The sequence below is a fragment of the Notolepis coatsorum genome (assembly GCF_963971535.1).
Source record: "Notolepis coatsorum genome assembly, chromosome: 7".
Classification (NCBI taxonomy): Eukaryota; Metazoa; Chordata; class Actinopteri; order Aulopiformes; family Paralepididae; genus Notolepis; species Notolepis coatsorum.
The window spans coordinates 43,943,693-43,969,155 of NC_140171.1; the positions used below are offsets into that span (position 1 = coordinate 43,943,693).

The following is a 25,463-nucleotide window of genomic DNA, read 5'->3' on the forward strand; positions in this document are numbered from 1 at the left end:
AGAGAGACACACCGTAGAGGGAGAGAGAGACACACCGTAGAGGTGGAGAGAGAGACACACCGTAGAGGGAGAGAGAGACACACCGTAGAGGGAGAGAGAGAGACACACCGTAGAGGGAGAGAGAGACACACCGTAGAGGTGGAGAGAGAGACACACCGTAGAGGGAGAGAGAGACACACCGTAGAGGGAGAGAGAGAGACACACCGTAGAGGGAGAGGGAGACACACCGTAGAGGGAGAGAGAGAGACACACCGTAGAGGGAGAGAGAGAGACACACCGTAGAGGTGGAGAGAGAGACACACCGTAGAGGGAGAGAGAGAGACACACCGTAGAGGTGGAGAGAGAGACACTGTAGAGGGAGAGAGAGACACACCATAGAGGGAGAGAGAGACACACCGTAGAGGTGGAGAGAGAGACACACCGTAGAGGTGGAGAGAGACACACACCATAGAGGTGGAGACAGCTACTCTGACCCACTCCTATTAAAAATATATAAAAAAGAAGGGTCTATGAAACGAGACGGCCACTCTGGCGCAAAACGGCCAAAAGCACAATGAAATGGCCCGCTTACTTTCTAATAAACACAGCCAGGATTTATCAGCCGGGCGCCTTTTATTGGAGCCATTTAGAAGTGCAATGATGCTGCCCTCTCTCCTGCCACAAGGAAGAGACCACTGTGAAAGGTGAAATAGGACGCGCATACAAGGGGCAGAGGTGTCAGATAACCACGGGCACTATCAGGGGAAAAGGCTGCCTACTGAACTGTGCTGTACTATATAGTATGCAGGGCATGGATGTGAACACGGCCAGAGACATGGAGACCAACGTCTACTCGGATCTCATGAAAGACAGAACTGACGACAAAACATTAATCATCTGTTACATCATGTCTAACGTATGTATGCATATTATCAGCACTGGGATACAAGGGATTTGATTTGCACATGAGCAAGCACACGCACACACGCACGCGCACACACAGGCACTCACTCACTCACTCACTCACTCACTCACTCACTCACTCATGCACTCAATCACCCCCACACAAACACACGTACACAAAACAAAAAAAACACCCCTTGCCCTGAACTATCTACACACACATAAGCCCCATAGCGACTCGTCCAAAACCACTTGGAGCACATTTTCTCATTACACCAGCCTTCCTCTCTCCTCTATCAACCAGGAAACAATGGAAAGCCTCCAGAGCTGTTTCTGTGTATACCAACATAATATGTCTATGTACCATGTGTGTGTGTGTGTGTGTGTGTGTGTGTGTGTGTGTGTGTGTGTGTGTGTGTGTGTGTGTGTGTGTGTGTGTGTGTGTGTGTGTGTGTGTGTGTGTGTGTGTGTGTGTGTGTGTGTGTGTGTGTGTGTGTGTGTGTGTGTGTGTGTGTGTGTGTGTGTGTGTGTGTGTTGAGCCCCTCTTGGCCCCGAGGGTCACCAGTACCATATACAGCCACTTCAAATTCCCTACCTTCGCTCATCAGGACAGCAATAAAGGCAACGGTTGGGTGGAAAACACAGTAACACACACACACACACACACACACACACACACACACACACACACACACACACACACACACACACACACACACACACACACACACACACACACACACACACACACACACACACACACACACACACACACACACACACACACACACACACACACACTAACCACCCCCCAGTTGGATCCCAGGTGTCTCCTATAAGGATGATTGAGAGCTAACGCTGGGCTGACAGAGCCCTTTGGGGATTGAAATATTCATGGCCCTGTTGTTATTGTTATCTTAGTGCTGTTGCTGGTAGTGGGATCCTATACTGCACACACAACGCACCTGATATTAAAAACACACACACACAGGTAAAGACAAGTAGGAGAGACAATCAACCTGAACCCCTCACTTTATCACAGCGGTCGTGTGCGTGCGTGCGTGCGTGCGTGCGTGCGTGCGTGCGTGCGTGCGTGCGTGCGTGCGTGTGTGTGTGTGTGTGTGTGTGGGCGGGGGTGTAATTTGATCTTGTTCTTTTTCCAGCTTCTTACTTCCCCACAAATTCAAGCTTAGCATGGAAACAAGAACAAATTTGCAATAGCTGCAACATTTTTGAGGCCAGTCCCATCTCCACGTCCCCCTTTAGCCAATTGCCATGAACACACACACGCACCCACGCACGCACACACACACACACACACACACACACACACACACACACACACACACACACACACACACACACACACACACACACACACACACACACACACACACACACACACACACACACACACACACACACACACACACACACATTTTAATACTTTATTTGGTTCTACAAATTATATTACATAAACAGGGAATCAAATGTATCAGGGCCGAGCAGCACTGAACACTTAAGGGTACACATAGCCCCTCCTTCTCCACGTAGCTAAGCTGCCAATAATAGCTGAGACAGAACAATATTTAGCTATTTGTTTGGCTTTTCTTTTAGACATTGCAGCAATTCTCTGACCGGTCATCGTGCATTTGTATACATGGCCAAGACTTCCGAATACAAGTACACCATATCTACACCTATACCCAAGGTCGGCCATCACATTGAGCAGTGGTTGGTATTTGATATACTTGTCCCGGAAGGCCTGGTCCATGTACAGATCAAAGGTACAGCCTACTTCTATGACCAGCACCTCCCTGTGGCTGGTGTCAACAAAAACAACATCCGGTGTATTTGGTATGTTAGCAAAGACATCGTTGGTAAGGCCAAACCACTCTGGTTGCACTCTAGCATGTTTGTACATTGCTGCACTAGATGGTGAGATGTTCCGTACCACATCAGACACAATACGGTCATGACGAGCGATGTACAAATGTTTGTATGCATTACATCCATGTGTTATGTGTGCAATGGATTCTAGGTGTTGTTGTGAATCCTGATGGTTTAAACAGAATGGACTGTGAGTTTGAGGATACCAAGTGGACAGATTGTATTTAGTGGGTAATACCTGCAGTCTTGCTTTGATGGTGAATTTAAAAACATCCTCACACACACACACACACACACACACACACACACACACACACACACACACACACACACACACACACACACACACACACACACACACACACACACACACACACACACACACACACACACACACACGCACATACACACACACACACACACACACACACACACACACACACACACACACACACACACACACACACACACACACACACACACACACGTGACGTATAGAGATTGAGTTTAATTTGAGAGAGAGAGAGAGAGAGAGCGAGAGAGAGAGAGAGAGAGAGAGAGAGAGAGAGAGAGAGAGAGAGAGAGAGAGAGAGAGAGAGAGAGAGAGGAGGAAGCGAGGTTAGACAAATGGTTTTGTGAGGTACCCATACTAATTATGTACGATAGGGGATGCTGTTAAAGTTAGAGGTTATATGTAGGATTGCAAGTAACTGTCTAACTGTACATAACTGTGTCCACTGACTGTACATAACTGTGTCCACTGGAGGGCGCTATAGGCGGAACTTTTAATGTTACCGCCAGGTAGAGTATAAAAGCTGATGCCGACTCCCCCTTCTGTCTCTTCCCCATCTACTTCTCACAGAGAGGAGACCTCATGTGCTGCTGTACTATGAACCAATGTTAATAATAAACCATGCCGATTAAGGGCTCAAGGTAGAAACCATGCCTCATGAGTATATTATTGTCGCCCCATAGCCAATTCTGTCAACAGGTTATGGGCCCAGATCATGCAGGGGTGAAATAATAAGGGTAGCAAGTTTAGCTGAAGTATAGGCTAGTTTAGCGCCGGGAGCACCGCGTGGCTAAAGGCTATACCAACAGAGCTAAAGCTACGCCTACCATCAAAAAGGAGGATGGCAACCAAGGGAAGGAGCAAATGGCCCTCATTCAATGGAAAGGCAGAGGACTATGAGCTCTGGGAAGAGCGCATGTTATGCTGCATGCACGGTGTGGGACTGAAGACGACGATCTTGACGGCCCCCACGCGAGACCTGACGGCGGAAGCACAAGCCCTGGACGACAAGCGTAATGTAGATGCATACTGTGAGTTAGCACCACTGCTCGACGACACAAGCTTGGGGCTGATATTCCGTGACACTAAAGACAAAGGCCGAGAAAGCCTGGGAGTGTTGAGAGAACATTATATCGGGCAAGGAAGACCCCGAGTCGTGGCCCTCTATATAACACTAACAGCACTGAAGAAGGGGCACACAGAGACTGTGACCGAATACGTCATCAGAGCTGAGCAGATCATTACGGCATTGAAGAGTGCAGGAGAAGCACCAAACGATGGGCTAATGATGGCGATGGTGATGAGGGGACTACCGGATCTGTACAAACCGTTCACACTCCTGGTAACACACGGTTCAGCGGACATGACGCTGGGAAAGTTCAAGGCCAAGTTACGAAATTTCGAGGCCTCAGAAGATATCCACCCAGCCGCCGCGGAGGCGGGAGAGAGGGTGCTGAAGGCCCGAGCGATGCCGAGGGAGAAGACCAGGCCCACGACGGAGCTGGCGTGTTGGCGATGCGGAGAAAAAGGCCATCGGAAAGGTAACTGCACAAAGACTGTCTGGTGTAGCTTCTGCAAATCCACGGGGCACACAGACAGAGCGTGCATGAAGAAACGCGACCAGAGCGCGCGATACGCGCATGGACAAGATGACGGCCACGGACGAGACGGCGGCTATGGACAAGATGATGGCTGTGGACAAGATGGCGGCGACGGTCGACGTGAGACGAATCGAGATGACGCCCGGAGAGTAGCGGGACCAAAAGGCTTCATCTTCGGGGCGCAGACAGCGTACGTAACCAGGCCAACGCAGCTGAAGCAGGCCCAAAGGAAGGGACTGATCGTGGACACAGGTGCGTCGTCCCACATCATCAAGGACAGGAGTTGGTTCAAGAACTTTGACAACACTTTCCACCCGGAGAGACACAGCATGGAGCTGGCAGACGGGAAGCGCACCTAGGTAAATGAATGAAGGTAAACATTTTCTTGTAGAGCCTGACGGTACACGATTTAACATAAAGGTGTACCAGAGAATGTATATCTGCAAACAGAGTGTAATGACAACGACAAGTGTAATGATAATAATGATATGTGTAACGTGACTGTCAGTCACGATATTCAGACATGGCATGAGATTATGGGTCATTGTAATTACGAGGATTTACTGAAACTGCAAGCAGTGACAGAAGGCATGCACATTGAAGGTGAAAAGCATAGACCTGACAAAGAATGTGTAGTGTGCATAAAGGGGAAGTTTACTCAATTGAGAAACAGAAATCCCACAGAAAAAGTAAAGGTACCACTTGCGCTAGTTAACACAGATCTAGCCGGTCCAGTAAGCAACAAGTCCATAGGAGGCTTTAGATATGTACAGTCTTTTACAGATGTGTGCACAGGGGCAGTGTTTGTTTACTTTCTCAAAGCAAAGAGTGACACACTCCAGGCCACGGAGAAATTCTTGGCAGACGTAGCCCCTTATGGTAACATAAGATGCTTGAGGTCCGACAACGGAACCGAGTTCACAAACAGAGAGTTCTAATCACTGTTGAGAAGGAACAAGATAAGACACGAGACGTCATGTCCATATTCCCCACACCAGAACGGAGTGGCAGAGAGGGAATGGCCACTCTTTTATAAATGGCTAGGTGTAAGCTAGTAGACAGTAACTTACCTAAGAGTCTATGGCATTATGCGGTGCAAGAAGCCGCTTACACCAGAAACAGGTGCTTTAATAAGCACACGGGCACCACCCCGTATACAGCACTGACAGGAAAGAAGTGTAATCTAGCTAGAATGCACCAATTTGGATCAGTGTTTTATGCTTACCTGCAGGACAGAGGAAAGCTCGAGTCCAGATGTGAAAAAGGACTCTTTGTAGGGCAACGACAAAGGAGGCCCCGCTTTCCTAGTTCATCATCCCGGTAAAGGGAGAGTGCAGAAACACATGCTAGTCAAGTTTGTCACAAAGACAACATGTGAGAACGAGACACAGACAGAGGAGCCAGAGCTGGACTCCAGAGTACACCTCAGAGACAGAGACACCTCAGCCCAGTGTACTTAGCACGGTCGTGCAGACAGACAGTCAGCAACCCCCAGAGGGCGATGACGAGGAGCACCCGAGGGTGACGTCATGTGCCCCAAGCAGTGGGAGGTATCCCTCAAGGGAACACAAACCCCCAAAGTATCTGACAGACTATGCCCGGCAAGAAAGTGACGAGGATGACAGTACACTTACCACCATTGATTACTGCTACAGATTAGTCAGTGGGGTACCTCAGACCTTTAAAGAGGCCATAGTGTCCCCTGAATCAAGTAAATGGGAGAGAGCAATGGATGAGGAGATCAGGTCCCTAGAGGACAACCACACCTTTACTCTAACCAAGTTACCAGAGGGCAGACAGACAGTGGGAGGGAAATGGGTGTATTCAATCAAGGAGGGTATTGAAGGCCACGACAAGTACAAAGCAAGGTTCGTAGCTAAATGTTTAAATACTGAAGGAGGGTACTCCATGTTTAAATACGGAAGGAGGGTGGCTACATGCTTAAATGCAGGAGGAGGATACTCCAGGTTTAAATACAGAAGGAGTAGATTCCAGGGCCCTCATGCATCAACGTGTTCTACGCACAGATCTGTGCTTACCCTGTGCGTACGATCATTTCTAAGCAAAGAGTGGGATTCATCAATTTCAACTTGAACTTGACTTCGTGCGTACATCTACGCACAGGTCAGACCTGGCGTACCTAGCTCCCAGTGGTAGAAGATCGTTACTACGCATAAGCACTCCTCAGTCCTGCATTAGTTCCAAGGCGGAAATAAGCTTCCGTGCATTAGTGTTCAACTTCTGTATGACCCGTAATTCATTATAGTTCATTGCAAAATAGCGACAGTAGTGTAATTATAACGGGCTCACACGCGAACAAGAGGTTGGCCTGCTTGTTTGGCACGGGGGGGCAGACGCAAAACACCAACCTCCAAACGTGATTAGATATTGTTTCAAATAAAAAGCAAATTATTATGTGTGTCATGTTTCCAAATAAGATTGGTCACGAAATGCTTTCTACTTCAATTTGTTGGTTAGAATAGATGACCTCCGTTGAAACTTCACTGAGACTAACAGTCTATTTGTGAGCTCCCGCACAGATGTGATGATAATAATAATAATAATAATAATAATAATAATAGCTTCATTTTATATAGCGCCTTTCAAGAGACCCAAGGTCGCTTTACATAGATAGGGGGGGGGGAATAACAAAGTAACAAACATAGTGGACAGACACACAACATATATATATGATGATGGAATTCATTCAAGATCCTCTCCACCCTCGGGTACGTCTTTGCCACCGCGGCACGGTCCATCGTGATATTGGAGATGGATCGACCAATAGACTGTTACTGTAGCTGTCAAAGCTCCATCACAAATGCAGTTATGTGAATAGAAAGGGATTCCACTCAGTCAATGTTGCGATGCGCATTTGCCTGATACATGTTATTGCTGGATGCCGGGAGGAAGGCGATGCTGAATGTTTTCAATTCATTAAATAAAACGGATACTTTTTGCAAGGGTTTACTGACTGTCATACAAATGATCAACCAACTACATACTGTAACTTTTCAGTGCACGTTCTTATTTACATTGTGACAACAGCCTTGTGAGTTCCCGCAGTGACCCGCACACAGACATGATGGAATTCAAGTTCATGTATTGAAAGGCAGGCTATCATACATGCAGTGAGATTCATTGTTCTTGTATATGCTCTCGTATTATATTGTTTATATAGGCTACCCAATACTGACATCAAAATAGATTGTAGTATGCCTCTAGAAATCATATGCAGCAGGTAGAAGATTGACGGGAGATCCATCGCGATTTGGAATCAAATTGAGGAGAACTTTAATCCCTGGGGTATTAATCAAACAACACGGGAAAAGGCAGTCATATTCCAGCACGGTCTTTATTAGCCGACAACAAAATAGATGCATCTAAAAATCATATAGCCAATCGAACACAACTAATAAAGGCATTCATATTACAGCACGGTTATAATGACACACAACCAACGCCAAACAGTGGTCAACGAACGGTCTTTATTAGTATTTTGAGCTGTCCAGGCAGAATTACAGCAATGGTCTTAGGGAGCCGTTGATATCTGACATCACCGTTTACGAGTCCGCCTTTTATTTATCCCACAATACGCGATAGTGTCTTCTTGGTTCGACACCAGTGAACAATCTTCGTGGAGTTTCTCAGGGTTCCGCTCGGGTCCGTCCATTATTTCACATCCCATGGGGGGTGTTTCCTCATTTTCATGACCATATATGGATAATCATGCACGAGCATTGACGGTAGAACAAAGTGGTATTCATCAACACGGAGGACCATAGAGCCTGCGTACGCACGTGTGATGAATGCCGACTTCCCTGTGCGTACGCTAGTTCTACATTCCGTGCTTACGTGTGGAAGTAGGTCAAGTTCTACGTCCACGTTGATGAATGAGGGCCCAGGTTTAAATACCGGAGTGGATTCCATGTTTAAATACAGAAATGGATTCTATGTTTAAATACAGAAGTGGATGATTTACCAGATTCAAGATGCTTTAATTAAAACATTTTCTAGGCATGGACTTTGAACAGTCTGCCAATTGTGTAAAAATATCCCAGAAGAGATATGTGGAAAAGATCCTGAAACGTTTTGACATGCAAGAATGTAGATCAAGGGAAACACCATGTGATCAAAAACTAGACTACCAGGAGGATGCTCAGAAACGGACAGATGTAAAAATGTACAGAGAAGCTGTGGGTAGCCTCATTTATTTGACAACATGTACTCGCCCTGACCTATGTTTTGTAGTGAGTAAATTGTCACAGCATTTTGCTGATCCCACAGAGGAGCACTGGATTACGGTAAAACATGTTTTTCGTTATCTCAAAGGTACAGCAGATAAACAGCTGTGTTTCAGAAAGAGCAGCGAGGGCTTAGGGCTTAAAGCCTACAGTGATGCAGACTGGGCAGCTGACACCACAGATAGAAGAAGTACCACAGGATATTGTGTGAGTTTGAACTCAAACAGCTCACTGGTTTCATGGAAAACAAAGAAGCAGCCCACAGTGGCACTATCAACTTGTGAAGCTGAATATATGGCTCTAGCTATGACAATACAGGAATGTATTTATCTAGAACAACTGCTAGAAGGAATGGATACCTATGTATATAAGAAGACTGTTGTTTACGAGGACAACCAGGGAACCATTGCGATTGCTAGAAACCCTGTGTGCCGACAGAGATGTAAACATGTCGATATAAAATATCATTTCATCAGATCTGTCATCAGAGAAGAAAGAATGACACTGATTTATTGTCCAACAGACGACATGGTAGCAGACGCTATGACGAAACCTGCTTCCAAACTGAAATTGAAAAGATTTGCAGAGGTCATGTTTGGTGTGTAAATATTGATTGCCATATTCTTTTTGATGTTCTGAACTGTATTGTTTTCTTTGTAAATTGTTTCTGAAGAAGTTATACAGTGTGCTAGACAACCCTAAGTGGGAGTGTTAAAGTTAGAGGTTATATGTAGGATTGCAAGTAACTGTCTAACTGTACATAACTGTTTCCACTGACTGTACATAACTGTGTCCACTGGAGGGCGCTATAGGCGGAGCTTTTAATGTTACCGCCAGGCCGACTCCCCCTTCTGTCTCTTCCCCATCTACCTCTCACGGAGAGGAGACCTCATGTGCTGCTGTACTATGAACCAATGTTAATAATAAACCACGCCGATTAAGGGCTCAAGGTAGAAACCATGCCTCATGAGTATATTATTGTAGCCCCATAGCCTATTCTGTCAACGATGCCATCAATAATTCTCAAACTTTATTAGGTAAAGCTCTGGATAGAAGCAAAACATCATGTATTAACTCTGCGTGTGTGTTTATGTGTTGGGTATGCACGTGTGTTTATCTGCATGTGCATTATGTGTGTGTGTGTGTGTGTGTGTGTGTGTGTGTGGTGTGTGTGTGTGTGTGTGTGTGTGTGTGCATGTGTGTGTGCGTGTGTGGGTGCGTGGGTGCGTGCGTGCGTGCGTGCGTGCGTGCGTGTGTGCGTGCGTGCGTGTGTGTGTGTGTGTGTGTGTGTGTGTGTGTGTGTGTCTGTCTGTCTGTCTGTCTGTCTGTCTGTCTGTCTGTCTGTCTGTTTGTGTGTGCGTGTATGCTAACCCTCCTGCTGTTCCTTGGCCCTTTTTAGTTAATCCGGTTGTCCCCAAGCATTCAATTAGCCCTGGTATCTCTGATCAATGTGAACACTGAATGCCCTATGAAGTTAAATGGGGATTAATTATTGAATACCAAGGCTCCTGCTTGTACTATAATGCACCAAATAGTAAAACAAGGAGATTCAGAGGAAGATGTTTTCCTTTCATCTGTGTTGTGGGTTAAACTAAGCTACAATGTATTAGAGTTTGGGCTTATTTGTGGGGAGTATGAACAGGTGTTAGTTCCCCCCAGGGAAGGTGTGTGCATTGAAAATGTGAGTATGTGTGTGTGTGTGTGTGTGTGTGTGTGTGTGTGTGTGTGTGCGTGCGTGCGTGCGTGCGTGCGTGCGTGTGTGTGTGTGTGTGTGTGTGTGTGTGCATGTGTGCATGTGCGTGTGCGCGCATGTATGCATATAGGAAGGTTACTTGTCATCCGTATGCACTGTAATGTTATCTACTGCAAATTGTTGAATGCCTGCATAGAAACCTTTCATACAAGAATTGCAGCCCAAAGTGCTTCACAGCAATGATATAGACACAAAATAGACATACGTACATAAACAGCGTAATCAACATCACAGTCTACTGGATTACTCCAACTACCAGTAACAGGTTCATCTGATGGATTACTTTACATTACTTAATCTCTCTGCAGGATATTAACTGTAATCAGGAGAATGTTAAGATAATTGGATAATTTATTCTGATTTAGATTGTAATGATTGTAATCTTGATTGTGTGTTTTTCTTATTATTATCATTATCCAAAGGTTATGATGATGAATGATTATTTGAGGTTGTGTAAAAATAAATTATATAAAAAGTAAGGATACCCACAGACTGTCGTCACGTCACATTGTTATTGAATGCAACGTTTCTATGTGAAGCCTCCTTCAGGGGCAGGTCCCAGACCAGTGTTGCATTAAATAATACTGACCGAAAGATGACAGCATGTGGGTGACCTTACTTCTTACGGCATGCTTTGCTCACATATCACCCTTGACTATTATTCACATGTGGAAGGAACAGACCTGTGATCAATTGTGTAAAATAAAATTTGTGACTCGTTTCCCTTCAAACAGCTATGTGTCTTGAGTAATCCGAGGAATGATCTATTTCCTTGAGTGTCATCATCATCATAATTTCCTACCAGTTTGCCTCGCACTCTAGAAGCATTACCAAAAATTACAATGCAACATGTATAGACTATGGCTAGTTTGAATATAATGATATGGAACACCGGGGGAATAAATAACCAACTCAAACGCAAAAGCGTGCTCACACTGATGAAAAAAGAACATGTGGACATTGCTCTGCTAAGCGAAACACACATTCTAGGGAAAGACATAGATAAATTAGCGGACAACATATACCATAATATCAGTCACTCCTCTATTGGTACGAGAACTCGGGGTGTAGCAATAGTCGTTAAACGTAAGTTGAATATTGTACTAAAGGGAGTATGGTCTGATGTAGAAGGTCGGATAACTATAGCTAAGATTGAACATAAGAACAGGAAAATAGCGTTGATAGCGGTATACGCCCCAAATTTGTACGAAGAAGATTTCTTCACTACACTAACCAATGCAATGTTAGACATTCCCGATTACTCATTTATAATAGGAGCGGATTTTAATGCCATCTGGAACCCAAGGATGGACAAATCTTACCTCGCCTTTTCCAGCGAACAAAAGAATTCATCGAAGGCATTAAAGGATTGGTCAAAGATTACAGGTGTAAATGACTTATGGCGGTTACTTAATCCCACGACCCGAAAGTACTCTTGTCGATCTGCGAGGCATAATACACTATCCAGAATAGATTATGTCTTTTCATCACAGAGACTATTTGATAATTATGAAGTGGAAATGATACCCAACGCACTATCAGATCACTGTTATTTACTCCTTAAAGGTACATTTGGTATACTATCCTCCCGAGCCCCAAGATGGCGATTTAACTCGTTGCTGCTTAATAACAAGGAATTCATTACACAACTCAAAGAAGCTCTTATAGTATTCCAACGGGAGAATGCAAACTCGGTGCAAGACCCCAGAATAATATGGATGTCGGTAAAGGGAATGATCAAAGACTTCACGGATAGCTTTTCCTCCAAAATGCGCAAGAATCAAAGCACAAAACTGGATGAGCTGGAAACGCTTTACTCAACGTTATTTAATTCTCTGAAATACAACAACTCAACTCGACTAGAAAATCAAGTTAACGTACTAAAAATAGAGATCAATGCCATATACAGACAACAATCGGAAATACAAATACGCAGCACAAGACAACAGCAGTACTCCCATGGTTCCAAACCCAGCCACCTATTAGCCATGCGATTAAGAATTAATGCAACATTTGCAGATATAACTACCATTAGAGCACAACAAGTACTTGTAACAGATCCTGTAAAAATAAACGATACATTCAAAGTATTCTACTCCGACTTATATAAATCAGAAATGACCTTCGATCAAAACAAAATGGACACATTTCTTAATCAAATTATTCTCCCTAAACTTTCAGAGGATGACGCTAAACAGTTAGAAACACCGATCACACTAGAGGAACTCAAGAAGGCCATAACCGCAATGAAAAGTGGTAAGGCTCCTGGAAGAGACGGTTTCCCATCAGAAATGTACCTTTCTTGTTGGGACATTATTGGCCCCTTATTACTAAATATGATCTTATACTCAGTCAAGGAGGGGAACTTCCATAAAAATGACAATATTGCACTCATAACAGTCCTCCTTAAAAAAGACAAAGACCCCAACGAGTGCGGTAGTTATAGACCTTTAAGCCTCCTCGGAACAGATATCAAACTGTACTCTAAGGTATTAGCCATCAGATTACAAAAGCATATGACGTCTTTAGTTCACCCGGACCAAACTGGCTTCATAGGAGGCCGCCTGATCACTGAGAACATAAGACGTATACTGCACGTACTTGATGCCGACAAGGAGGACACCATACCTAAGGCGATGCTGTCCCTGGATGCTATGAAGGCCTTTGACAGGCTGGAATGGTCGTATCTGTGGGCAGTGCTAGAAAGGATGGGGTTAGGAAAAGGATTCATCGATATGATTAAAGTATTATACAAAGACCCATCGGCCATGATTACAACAGGCACAATCATCTCCGAAATATTTCCGGTATCACGCTCTGCCAGACAGGGTTGTCCTCTTAGTCCCGGACTGTTCAATCTATCATTAGAGCCTTTAGCACAATATATAAGACAATCCCAATCCATAGAACCTATCGTAATCAAGGGCACACAACAAAAAATTTGTTTATATGCGGACGATGTAATATTGTTCATGGAAAACCCCAACACCACATTGCCTCATCTGCTCAAGTTGATTGAGGACTTTGGTGATTTATCGGGATTTAAGATAAATTGGCCGAAGTCGGCTTTCCTTCCACTTAACACCCCTGCAAAAAAAGATACAACCCTCCCAGGACAGATACCGATGGTAAAACATTTCAGATGCTTGGGAGTGGAAATATTCCCTACCATAAGACAAACGGTGAAGCACAACTACACAAAAATCCAAAACAAAATCAAAGACGACCTTGATAGATGGGCAAAACTTAAAAACACAGTACAAGCACGGATATCAATAGTTAAGATGGATGTACTACCTAAAATCAACTTCTTCTGTTCAATGCTACCGTTACCCCCTCCAGAGGGTTACTGGAAAAGATTACACTCCTCCACATACAAATTTATTTGGAATAACAAACCACCACGTATAAAAAGATCCACCGCACAGAGAAATAAAGCAGATGGTGGCATGGCATTTCCAGATTTTTTCCTATATTTTAAGGCGTACTCATTAAGTCCATTGACAACATGGTTTGACTCCCAAGCATTAGCATCCTGGAGAAAAATAGAAGAAAACATAGTAGCCCCACATAGACTGAAGGACATAGCATACACTAAACTACCAATCAAGCACTGTGAACGGAAATTTGGCCCCATAATTACTCATGCGATCCGGATATGGCGTGAATCACAAAAAAAAAATCCTAACCCACAAAAATGGCACAATCATACTCCCTTATTCAATAACAATGCTCTCTTAATTGGAAAACGACCTATAAGATTCCCTATATGGGAAGAGCAAGGCATACACTCATTAGGGGATGTTTTTAACAAACAGGGTTTTTGTAGTGATAAAGAAATACGCAAAAAATGTAATCTCACCAAGTCCACATGGCTTTTTCACAAACAGTTAGAGCTATGTTTGAAGTCTCACGGTGTTCCATTAGACAGACCAATTGAACACCACAGATACCACAAATTCTTCTACGCAAGAGAGACATCGAGAGGTTTTGTTTCAGAATTTTATCATCAATTACTAACGTCCTCGTATGAAACCCTCCAACTTGACTCTGTCTGGAGGAGGGATATACCAGACCTGGAAAATGACTTTGATTGGCAAGGAGCCTGGGCAAATGTCCGACTTACATCAAGGAACCCGGATCATCAACAAATCAATCTTAACTATATTCACAGGACATACTTGACTCCTATAAGACTGTGCCGAATGGGGCTTAAACAAGATTCCAAATGCACCCAATGTACAAATGGGGACGAAGGGACATTTATGCACATGTATTGGGACTGCTCACCAGTTAAGGCATTCTGGAAAGATGTGACCCAACAAATATCAAAACTCGTATCTTGGAATATACCTGTACACCCCTCGGTATTACTATTGAATGATGTTTTTGAGTTTGCAGTGAATCCACAGCTAAAGAGATTGGTTTTATCGGGTATCACAGTAGCCAAAAAGCTGATCGCATCACGCTGGTTTCAACCGGAAAAAATGTGCCGTAAAGTTTGGTTTCTTACATATCTCGATGTAATTTACCATGAAATATCTACAGCAAGAATTCTGGGTCTCAATGAATCCAAAATGTCAATGTGGTTAGAAGTGGTGGAGAGAATAAAAGCTAGCTTATAATGGTAGTGTATGGTTAGGTGCGAGGGATAGTGGAGGTACTTCTCAAGGTGGGGTCCGGGAGGGGGGGGTTCGAGCTGAGCATATGTATGTAGGTTTTTTTTTAGATAACAGGTATTATGGGTATATCTTATATAAGACAACTAACTAAAAGGTGATCTCATTGGATGTGCCCTGACAATTAATGCTTGTATATCTTATCGTGTGTTGTCATGTTTGTTTATATGTTTGTTTAAAAAATAATAAAAAAATAAAATACAATAATTTCCTACCAGTGTCTGTAATCTGATCGTCGTGACAACAGTAACCCGATGATAGTAACCATCATCATCATCATCTTCTTAGTTTTACGTCCTTTTTACCACTAAAGTGAGGTTGGACGGATCAGATTGCAGAAAACCTGTAGCATGTAATCCATTACACTCCGAACCAGAGAGTATACTCCACAGCAGGAGGAATAGCACAGACTGTACTACCAGTCTGACTCACCTGACTAAGAAAAGACGTGAGCTGTGTTTTGTGCGGAGCCGAGTCAGACCCTCTCTTCTCACTGTACGTGATGCCGTGCTCCTTTTACACATCAACATGTAATTCTGAGCTTGTGAAAGGGTGTGAAGCGCAGCTCATTGCTTTTCCATTAGTCACTTCCTTTTTTTTCTCTCAACAGCAGGGAAGTGGGACATGCCAGTAACGAGGCCAACTCCAAATGTTTGATCAAGAGCACGGAGTCAGTTTATTTGAAGCTGCTACGGACAAGTCTGACAAGTGGGCTTCGCTGACAGCAAGATGCCAATCATTTGTATGATTTGGGATTTGTGACAAATGGTAAATGGTTGCATTTATATTGGGCTTTTATCCAAAGCGCTTTACAATTTGTTCCTCACATTTGACCCATTCACACACCGACGGCGGAAGCAAACATGCAAGGTGCCAACCTGCTCATCGGGAGCTGTTAGGGGTTAAGTGTCTTGCTCAAGATTCGGCTCAAACAAGGGACTAAACACGTTTCGCAATTATGCCACAACAATGTGGAACGCCCTACCCAAAGCTGTAAAGGAATGTGAATCACTACCCACCTTCAAAAGCATTCTCATAGAACACCTACGGGAGACTGCAATTCAAAACTGGCCCCTACAAATGTCCTAACCCAGTTGTACAATAAAGACCAAGCATGGCTTTGTCAGTATTCCAATGTACCCAACCCCCCCCCCCCCCCCCCCCCCCGCCACCTCCAATGTACAGCCCCACCCAACCCCACCCCACCTACCCAACCTCCTCCAATGTACAGTTTCTATGTCAAATGTAGGTCAGTATTCCAATGTACAGTGTGTCCCCCCCCTATCCACCCCCCCCCCCCCACCTCCAATGGACAGCCCCACCCCACCTACCCAACCTCCCCCAATGCACAGTTTCTATGTCAAATGTATATACACTCTTTTTCTGGATTTTTTTAGTATCACAAACAGTACTGTATTTGAAAATCTGGTATGTCATAAATGTATAGATGTAGCAGTACTGTCTATCTGTATGTCGTGTGTGTCATATGATTAATTGAAAATGGAGGACCCCGATGGAAACAAGACGAAAGTCTTTCTCAGGTCTGCATCCTCTTAACAATTGTATGTATTGAGCTGTACTGTACTGTACCCATTCTGCAATCTGTTAATAAACTTTTCAATCAATCAATCAAACTTCGACACGCTCGAAATCGAACCGGGAGACCTCCGGATTACCAGGCGACTGCTCTACCTACAGAGCCACTGTCGCCCCCGGTGACAAGTGAATAGGCCCTGGTTAGCCCTTATGCCCATTTGGCCCTTATGTGGAAACCATGAGGTTACTCGGTCCGGACTGAGGCCGGGATAAGACTACAGGATATGTCCATCTTTCACGATGGTCACCATGTCAGATTAGGTGATTACAGTATCAGAGACTCTGGTTGTGTCTTGTGGCGGGAGACAAGGCACATTACCCGTGGTTTTGTCTGGACTCTTACTATTATGGAGTCTAATTATTAGGACTGTTATTCCAGCACATGAAAACGTTGAGGTCTCTATTCATAGGCGATGGAGGGGAAGCTTCCCCAAACAAACAAAAATGTTTGTGCCGTCTCTGGTGATTAATAATTGTGCACGTTATTTTGTTTATTAAAATCTATTTCATGCTGTTTCCATGGTCTTTCTCCAATTGTTGTTACATTGCAACTGTTTTCAGTTTTCAGTAAATCTGAAAATGTTTTAATTAGGTAGGCTGTAGGTTAATAATATGGCTTGGAGTGAGATCATTAGGGAACTAGAGGCAAATAGCTTTTTCGCTCTTGGTTAACGAAGTGCAAACCGTTAACATAGAGAAGATGATTGCGTACGCAGTACACACACAATCTGGAGATTCAAAAACTTTGGAGATGTCCAATGCATGGTGGGATCAGAGTTCTAGACGTTGTTTTCTTCCACTGGAAAGAAATGATGCAATATATATCATCTTATTTATTTATTTTGAAATGCTCATGTCTCTCTTACAACTTCCTATTGGCCTATATACCAAATTCATTTGTTTCTAAATTGGATGATGTAACACATTTTGTTTCCTCATGCACAAGACTGATAGATAAAGGTAGAATCTGTAATTTCATCAAACAGTGACCTCTTGGCAGTGGCGGTTGGAATGCCCCACGGGCCCCGAGGCGAGATTGACAGCTCGGGCCCCCCCCCCCCCCCCCCCCCCCCCCCCCCGATATTTATTGTATTATTAAAAAAAAAAAAAATAAAAAAATCCAACATGAAACAAAACATATCACAATACAATAATAATACGTCAAATGTATATACTCTCTTTTCTGGACTCTTTTCGTATCACAAACAGTACTGTATTTGCAAATCTGGTATGTCATGTATAGATGTAGCACTACTGTCTATCTGTATGTCATTATGTTATAATGAATTGAAAATGGGGGACCCTGATGTAAACAAGACGAAAGTGTTTCTCTGGTCTGCATCCCCTTAACAATTGTATGTATTGAGCTGTACTGTATTGTACCCATTCTGCAATCTGTTAAATAAAGTTTTCATTCATTCACCATGACATGTTTAGGTATTTGGCCAGATCCAGCTTGTCTGTGATGAGAGTGTTTTCTGTCTTTATGATTGACTATCATCATTAGATATTTCAGTTTCGTTATTACAGTAGCTGGCTAACAGTACGTTAGTTGACTAATACCAGAGTCAGAATTGGGTAATATGCCGACTACTGGCAGTGATGCGACCTATGTTACCACATAACTTTTGTCATCTCTGGTACTATGCAGTGCACTATGCAAAACGGCAAAGAGATAGGTAACGTTCGTTAAGTGCCAAATTACCATCATCATGATACACCCTCACATAATTCACAAAGTGTTCACATGCGCCACCCATGTGGTAACCTAGAAATACCATAGATTGTGGCTAGGTGGTAACGTATATGTTTTCTATGATCACTATGAATTGAAAATGGGGGACCCTGATGTAAACAAGACAAACGTCTTTCTCTGGTCTGCATCCCCTTAACGAGCCGTACTGTATTGTACCCATTCTGCAATCTGTTAAATAAAGTTTTCATTCATTCATTCACATTACGTTAGTTAGCATCCAAGCTAGCGTGATAACGTTAGTAGTACTAGGTAGCTTACCTGCAATAATGTTGTCATCGTCCTGGACAGATAAGACTTGTTAAATCATAATATATCCACACTTTGTGCTGGTAAATGTCCCCTTTAGCTGCTCGGCGTCGTCGGATTTTAATACACCACGGTGGTGATGTGGGGGACCCTGATGTAAACAAGACGAAAGTCTTTCTCTGGTCTGCATCCCCTTAACAATTGTATGTATTGAGCTGTACTGTACTGTACCCATTCTGCAATCTGTTAATAAAGTTTTCATTCATTCATGTTTCAGGTGACTTATTATGTTGTGTTTCTCTGATGTCGCGTTCACGTTACGTGGGAAGAAGCGGAAGAACCAGAGGACATCTCGTTGCTACAACTAGGAAGCCTTCACGCATTGACTCGATCAAAACGCCCACATCCATACTTCCGCAATTCGTGACGCGAAGTGGGAGATATCGGGGTCTATAAAAAAGTAGGAATTACAACTAGGAGGCTGACGTGAATGGTTTTTCCCAGTCGGAAGCTGATTCTTCCGATTCTTCCCACGTAACGTGAACGCGACATCAGAGAAAAATATCACCTCCGCGCTGCTTGTGAGATTTACGTGGCTACGTCACAGCCAAGGAAAGGGAGCGCTGGATTTGTGCAAAACGCCCTGTTCCTAAACCACACGCTATCAGTCGTACTCGTACCACAGTACTGGCAAAACGGGAGGAGCCTAGAATCAAAACAAACGCACCAGTCCCAGTTGCCGTTACCACCAGTTGTGTTCGATCCAGTCCCACACGCGAACGGCAACTCCATTCAGTCCCGGGCCTGGGCCCGGGGCCGGAGGGGGGGCCGGGGCCCGGGCCCCCCCTCCCGCCAGACGGTGGGCGGGCCCTAAGGCCGCTGCCTCCCCTGCCGCGCCTATAGCTCCGCCCCTGCCTCTTGGTATTGCACTTTATTCTCTGTGTCTGGTGTGTGGTTGGATAGGGGTTCAGGTTCTGCCGAGGTCTTGTGGAATTCTCAGTAAAGTATAAGTTACTATACAGCTTTAATATGGTATATAGTATACAATATAATATATATATACTACACTATGTATAGCTATATAGTAACTATATATAACTCTGTCATTACTGCACATGGTGCTGACTCACTTGAGTACTTCGTTGGAGTTGCTAGTGCTGCTGGAGCTCTTTTTGTCAGATGGACCGTAGCAGCTTGATTTCAGCAGGGTGTGTGGCCCCTGGTCCAGCATCATAGTGGAGGTCGCCATGGCGATGACAGCCACTGCATCACGGACCCTGGCCTCAATACTGTAGTCCCATTCGTCATACGACACTGAGATGAGGCCTGTGAGGCAGAGAGGGAGAGAGGGGGAGAGAGAGAGAGAGAGAGAGAGAGAGAGAGAGAGAGAGAGAGAGAGAGAGAGAGAGAGAGAGAGAGAGGAGAGAGAGGAGAGAGAGAGAGAGAGAGAGAGAGAGAGAGAGAGAGAGAGAGAGAGAATAGAAGAAGAACAGCCAAAGGGGAAAGACACAGATAGATACAAGTTTGTAGTTTGTAGAGTAGTTTGAAAGGGTCCTACTAATCACCACAAAGTACCAGAAAATACCCCAAAGTACCCCAAAATACCCCAAAGTACCCCAAAATACCCAGAATACCCCAAAGTATACCCCAAAATACCCCAAAGTACCCCAAAATACCCAAAACACCCCAAAGTACCACAAAATACCCCAAAGTACCCCAAAGTATACCCTACCCATACCCTAAGCTAATTTCCCAAAATGTTGGAGTTTTCCTTTAAATATAATTTCTGGGTACTTTTTACACCCCTGTTGTATAGAATGTAGAGACCAGTAGACTGTAGAATGTAGAGACCAGTGGACTGTATAGAATGTAGAGACCAGTAGACTGTAGAATGTAGAGACCAGTGGACTGTATAGAATGTAGAGACCAGTAGACTGTAGAATGTAGAGACCAGTGGACTGTATAGAATGTAGAGACCAGTGGACTGTATAGAATGTAGAGACCAGTGGACTGTATAGAATGTAGAGACCAGTGGACTGTATATAATGACTTCAGTGATGTTTCTCAGGGAAGGTTAATGTGTGATGCAACATAATTAGGGATGCTCGATATTGGCTTTTTTACCGATACCGATATACCGATATTGTCCAACTCTTAATTTCCGATACCGATATCAACCGATATCAACCGATATCAACCGATACCGATATATGCAGGGTTTCCCCCCCCAAAAAATGGAATAATTTCAGGTAATTAACATTACATATCTCTTGTTGTGGAATTAACACAACATTATGCATACTTTTGACAATAAATAAATCAGAATTTGTTCTTACTTGCTTGCCTGGGTAAATAAAGGTTATAGAAATGTAAAAAAAATAATAAAAAAATTTGAAAACCGATACCGATATTTTCCGATATCACATTTTAATGCCGATATCGGCCGATAATATCGGTAGGCCGATAATATCGGACATCCCTAAACATAATGCACAATTCCTCCAGCATTTTAGCCTAGATGCCTGCTACTTGAAGGCACACATTTCCAGTAGGTTACAGAGGGTGTCAAGAGCAATGAAGTATGTACTATGTACTCTTTAGTATAAATGTCCACTTTTTGCAATTCAGCATCAATGTTTATTGTGATCTTGAAAACGTTCTGCCACTATGCACCTACACTGTCCGGCCACGCCCACATCCGCCCATGTATATAAGCGAGGGGTGTGACCATACTTCCGCTCTTCCCTAGTCTTGACCGTCAAAACGGAAGACCAATAGGGGTCCTCAGTGAGTGATAGCACAGCACTCGCTATTACTCATATAACTAGGGTTATAGGATAATCTTCGTTATATAGCGTAATAGCTTACGCTCTGCTCTATTGGACCACAAGAGCGGAGCAGATCGGAGAGCCCGACAAATGCACCCGCTGAGGTCCCCTACAACCATCAGAACATGGGGGAGGGTCCGGGCCCCCCCACCCCCCCTAGTGAGGGGCGGGGGGGGGAACAGGACATCGACTGTGCGAAAGAGGGGACAGCACCCAGAAACTCACAGGGTGAGCAGACAGCGGGACAGAAGGGCCCGCGACTACCCGACCATGCGCCCTGCACGCTACCAGGGAACGTACATGAAAACAAAATGTTACCGCTTCCACACCTCGTGGGGTCGGGGTCGTAAAAACCCTGACGCTGCCCGCGAGGAGTTCCGAGGGGTCGGGATTAAAAAAAAGCGACCTGGCAGGCGAAGCAGTAGCAGCGGGGCACGAAGGGGGTCCCAGCCCCAGGCCACTCAAGGCGGGCTTACCACCGAGTCCGGGGGCCAGGACCCCCAAAAAGGGACCTGGTGAGGTCAACAAGGCTGTGGCATCGAGACCTCTCTAGGTGTTCACTGGTGACACCACCCTCTACACCGCCAGAGTATCGGACAGGGCCTACAACAGGTGAAGGCCCTTCTCCGCCTGGCACGCCGCGAGGACCCCCCGAGGAAGAGGCTCTGAAAACTCCCGGAGGAGGAGGCTCTGTAAGGAGGTTCTCTCTCTGAGGAGGCGGCTCCGCTGAGGGGGGGGGGGGCTCCGAAGAACCTCCTGAGGAGGCTCTGAAACTCCCTGAGGAGGAGGCTCCGAGGCTCTCTGAGGAGGCTTTCCCCCATAATCTCGTGGGGTCAGCTGGCGCACCGGGGAGACAAACACTCCAAAAAGGAGGTTGATCCCTTAATCCAGGCCGATCCAATCCGGTAACAAGAGCAGAGCTCGACCTGCGCCCGGACGACTGTGAACTACACAGGCATGCCTAGAGGGGCTGACTGTAAAAACAGTACCCCGGCGGCCCACCCGCCAAGCGGGGGGGGGGGGGGGGGTGTTCGACGTGCCGTGCACAATGTCATAATCTCGTAAATAATCTCATAAATACTTGACGACGAATCGGGGTCAAGGAGTTCAGCGTCGGCGTTCAGAGAATGAGTTTGACACAATTGGCAGACGTCATAAAACATGCGGGGGCAGAACCTCGAGGAGCCGGGGCCGGATCCAGGCTCCGTCAGAGAGTTGACTCTGCTATCGGCATGCCAAGGAGACAACCATCCCAACAGAAAAGGGTTGCTCCCTTACCCCATAAAAAAAACGGGAAAGTAGAGATAAAAAAAAAACTTCCGGGAACCTGTCCCGAAAAAGGACTCTGACACGGGGTTTATATACAGAGCCTGGGGAAAAAACTTCTAAATTCCGCTCTTTATACGAGAGGGGAAGACGCCAGGTTTATCCCGGAGAGACCTCTTAAAAGACGACGTGAGTGAATAAATTAATGAAAACTTTATTACTTTTTTATACTTTAACAGATTGCAGAATGGGTACAATACAGCACAGCTCAATACACACAACTGTTCTTAAGCTGCAAGGGCTCTAGTTCCGTCAATCATTTGGCGATTTCGAAAATGATTGTGGAGGGTTGTAGCCAGGGGTGCAGTCGTAATATGGGCGGAGGCCAAACGGTATCCTATTATTATGCAAAGTCTAGGCACTTATCACCTAGACTTTGCATAATAATAGGATGCGCGCACTTCGAAGCCCAAATGCCGTTTGACCGCGGTTGCCCAGCACTGCACCACTGGTTGTAGCCAATGAGTGTGGCTTTCCAATGATACCCCATCTGGGGATGTATAAATCAGCGATCTAGGTGAAAAACTAACGAGCAAAAACAGGGAGAGAAAAACCGCAGAATTAATTGAAATCTTTTGTACACAGTTTACGAAAATCACTCCTAATCACTCATTTCTAAATGGATCTTTATGAAATTTGGACATGTACTACATAAGGCTTCAGGCTATGGATAGCTTTTTTAAGCCATACCACCTTCTGGGGAAATACTACCACTGGACCAGGGGTGTAAAGTACTTGAGTAATTGTACTTCGTTACAATACTTAAGTACTGTTTTGGGGGATTTGTACTTTACTCAAGTATTATTAGGTTTGTATAGTTGTACTTTTACTCAATTACATTTCAGAGAAAAAAATATATACTTTTTACTCTTTACATTTAAAATGCAGACCTACAAAGTACAAAGTACAAATCTTGCATGTCCAACTATTTTAATTAGTATATTTGTTTCTCTGGCCGAATTTATTTAAAAACAGCCAATCAAATCCCCATCAATGGAAAATGAACCCGCCCATACCCATGCTGATTTGTCCTTGTGCAAGACTAGAAAGCGGGGATCTTTGATTAAACACCTGCTATCAGAAGAATAGACAGTCAGAAAAAAAGTTTTTACTTTTACTTTTTAGTACTTAAGTACATTTAAAAGTAGAAACTTTTTTACTTTGACTCAAGTGTGTTTTTAGCCAGATACTCTGACTTTTACTTGAGTATGATTTTGAGACGGTACCCATACTTTCACTTAAGTATAATTTCTGGGTACTTTTTACACCCCTGCACTGGACTACTAACTACTACAGAAAAACTTGAGTAACAAGTTTTTCTACAACTCAAGTTCACACCTATGTTACTCTATTTCATTAGCACTAAAAGTAAATTTTCTTTCTGGAATCATAAACTTCAGAATGTCATCTTTCAAAAGAGACCAGGCTCATGCATGTGCTATAAGTATAAAGTATGTTGTTTTGGTTAGCATAAAAAGTATGCAGTCCTCAAAAATGAAAACTAAAATGGCCACTTTTGGGGGCGCAGGTTAAGAGGTTAACAGACCAGAAAAGATGTTCGTATTGTTTGTATCAGGGTCCCCCATTTTCAATTCATAGCGACGTGCCACGCAGACCTCAACTCACGGATACATCTCTCGGGCCAATAAGAAAACGCGAAAGCCTGTGACGTTTTCAATGGCCGGGAACCCCGGTCCCACCCACTAAGTTCGGTGTGGGAAATGGGGAATCCCCCCCCCTCCTACCCATGACAAGCAGGATACGCAACGTTGGGGAAGCTGACAGGACGGAGTCCTACGCACTTGCGTGATGACGCTAAAGCACACGGGAGACTCCGCTTTTAGTGAGAGAGAGGTGCGCTAGTTTTGAGCCACAACCTCCCCGTCCACCGTCAGTATTGTAGAGGACATAACTATATCCAAAAAAGGGGAGGGTTTATCCTCACCCCCCCCTCAACCACCCCTGTGTAAGACAGAGCGCGGCTACCAGCTGTACGGCGTGTTACAAATGAAAGGTACATACAAGCGTATTCGCCACGTTAAGTGACATACCGGCAGAATGAAGAGAGGGACAAAAGCCCTTGGCTACGTGCTAATGTGCAATGCTTTGCAAAGCTAACATAAATAGCAACACCACTCGCGGATTCAGAGTTTAAGTTTTTTCAAAAAACGTGTCACCAGATGAATCGCCTAACTCTCTTCATACAAGAAAAACGCTGCCCGACAATACTTTAGCTGCTTTCAAACAGAAAAGGACAGCAGGTCTTATTGCTTATGTCGTACACATACCCAAAATACAGTGAATAATCACACATCTTGTTACAACAAAAAACCGTCACCTCAAAAGAGGGACCTTTTATTTAACAAGTAT

General features: G+C 44.5%; 1 protein-coding gene across 1 annotated transcript in view; it reads right to left on the reverse strand.

The window, feature by feature from the left end:
* Window positions 1–20,065: 20,065 nt before the first annotated feature.
* grin2bb (glutamate receptor, ionotropic, N-methyl D-aspartate 2B-b) overlaps window positions 20,066–25,463 on the reverse strand; it is a gene marked incomplete at both ends in the record, with an annotated part of 159,759 nt that continues 154,361 nt past the window's right edge. The window contains one exon of the mRNA XM_084318265.1: window positions 20,066–20,265. Coding sequence (XP_084174391.1) covers window positions 20,066–20,265 — 200 coding nt within the window. The remainder of the gene's footprint in view (window positions 20,266–25,463) is intronic.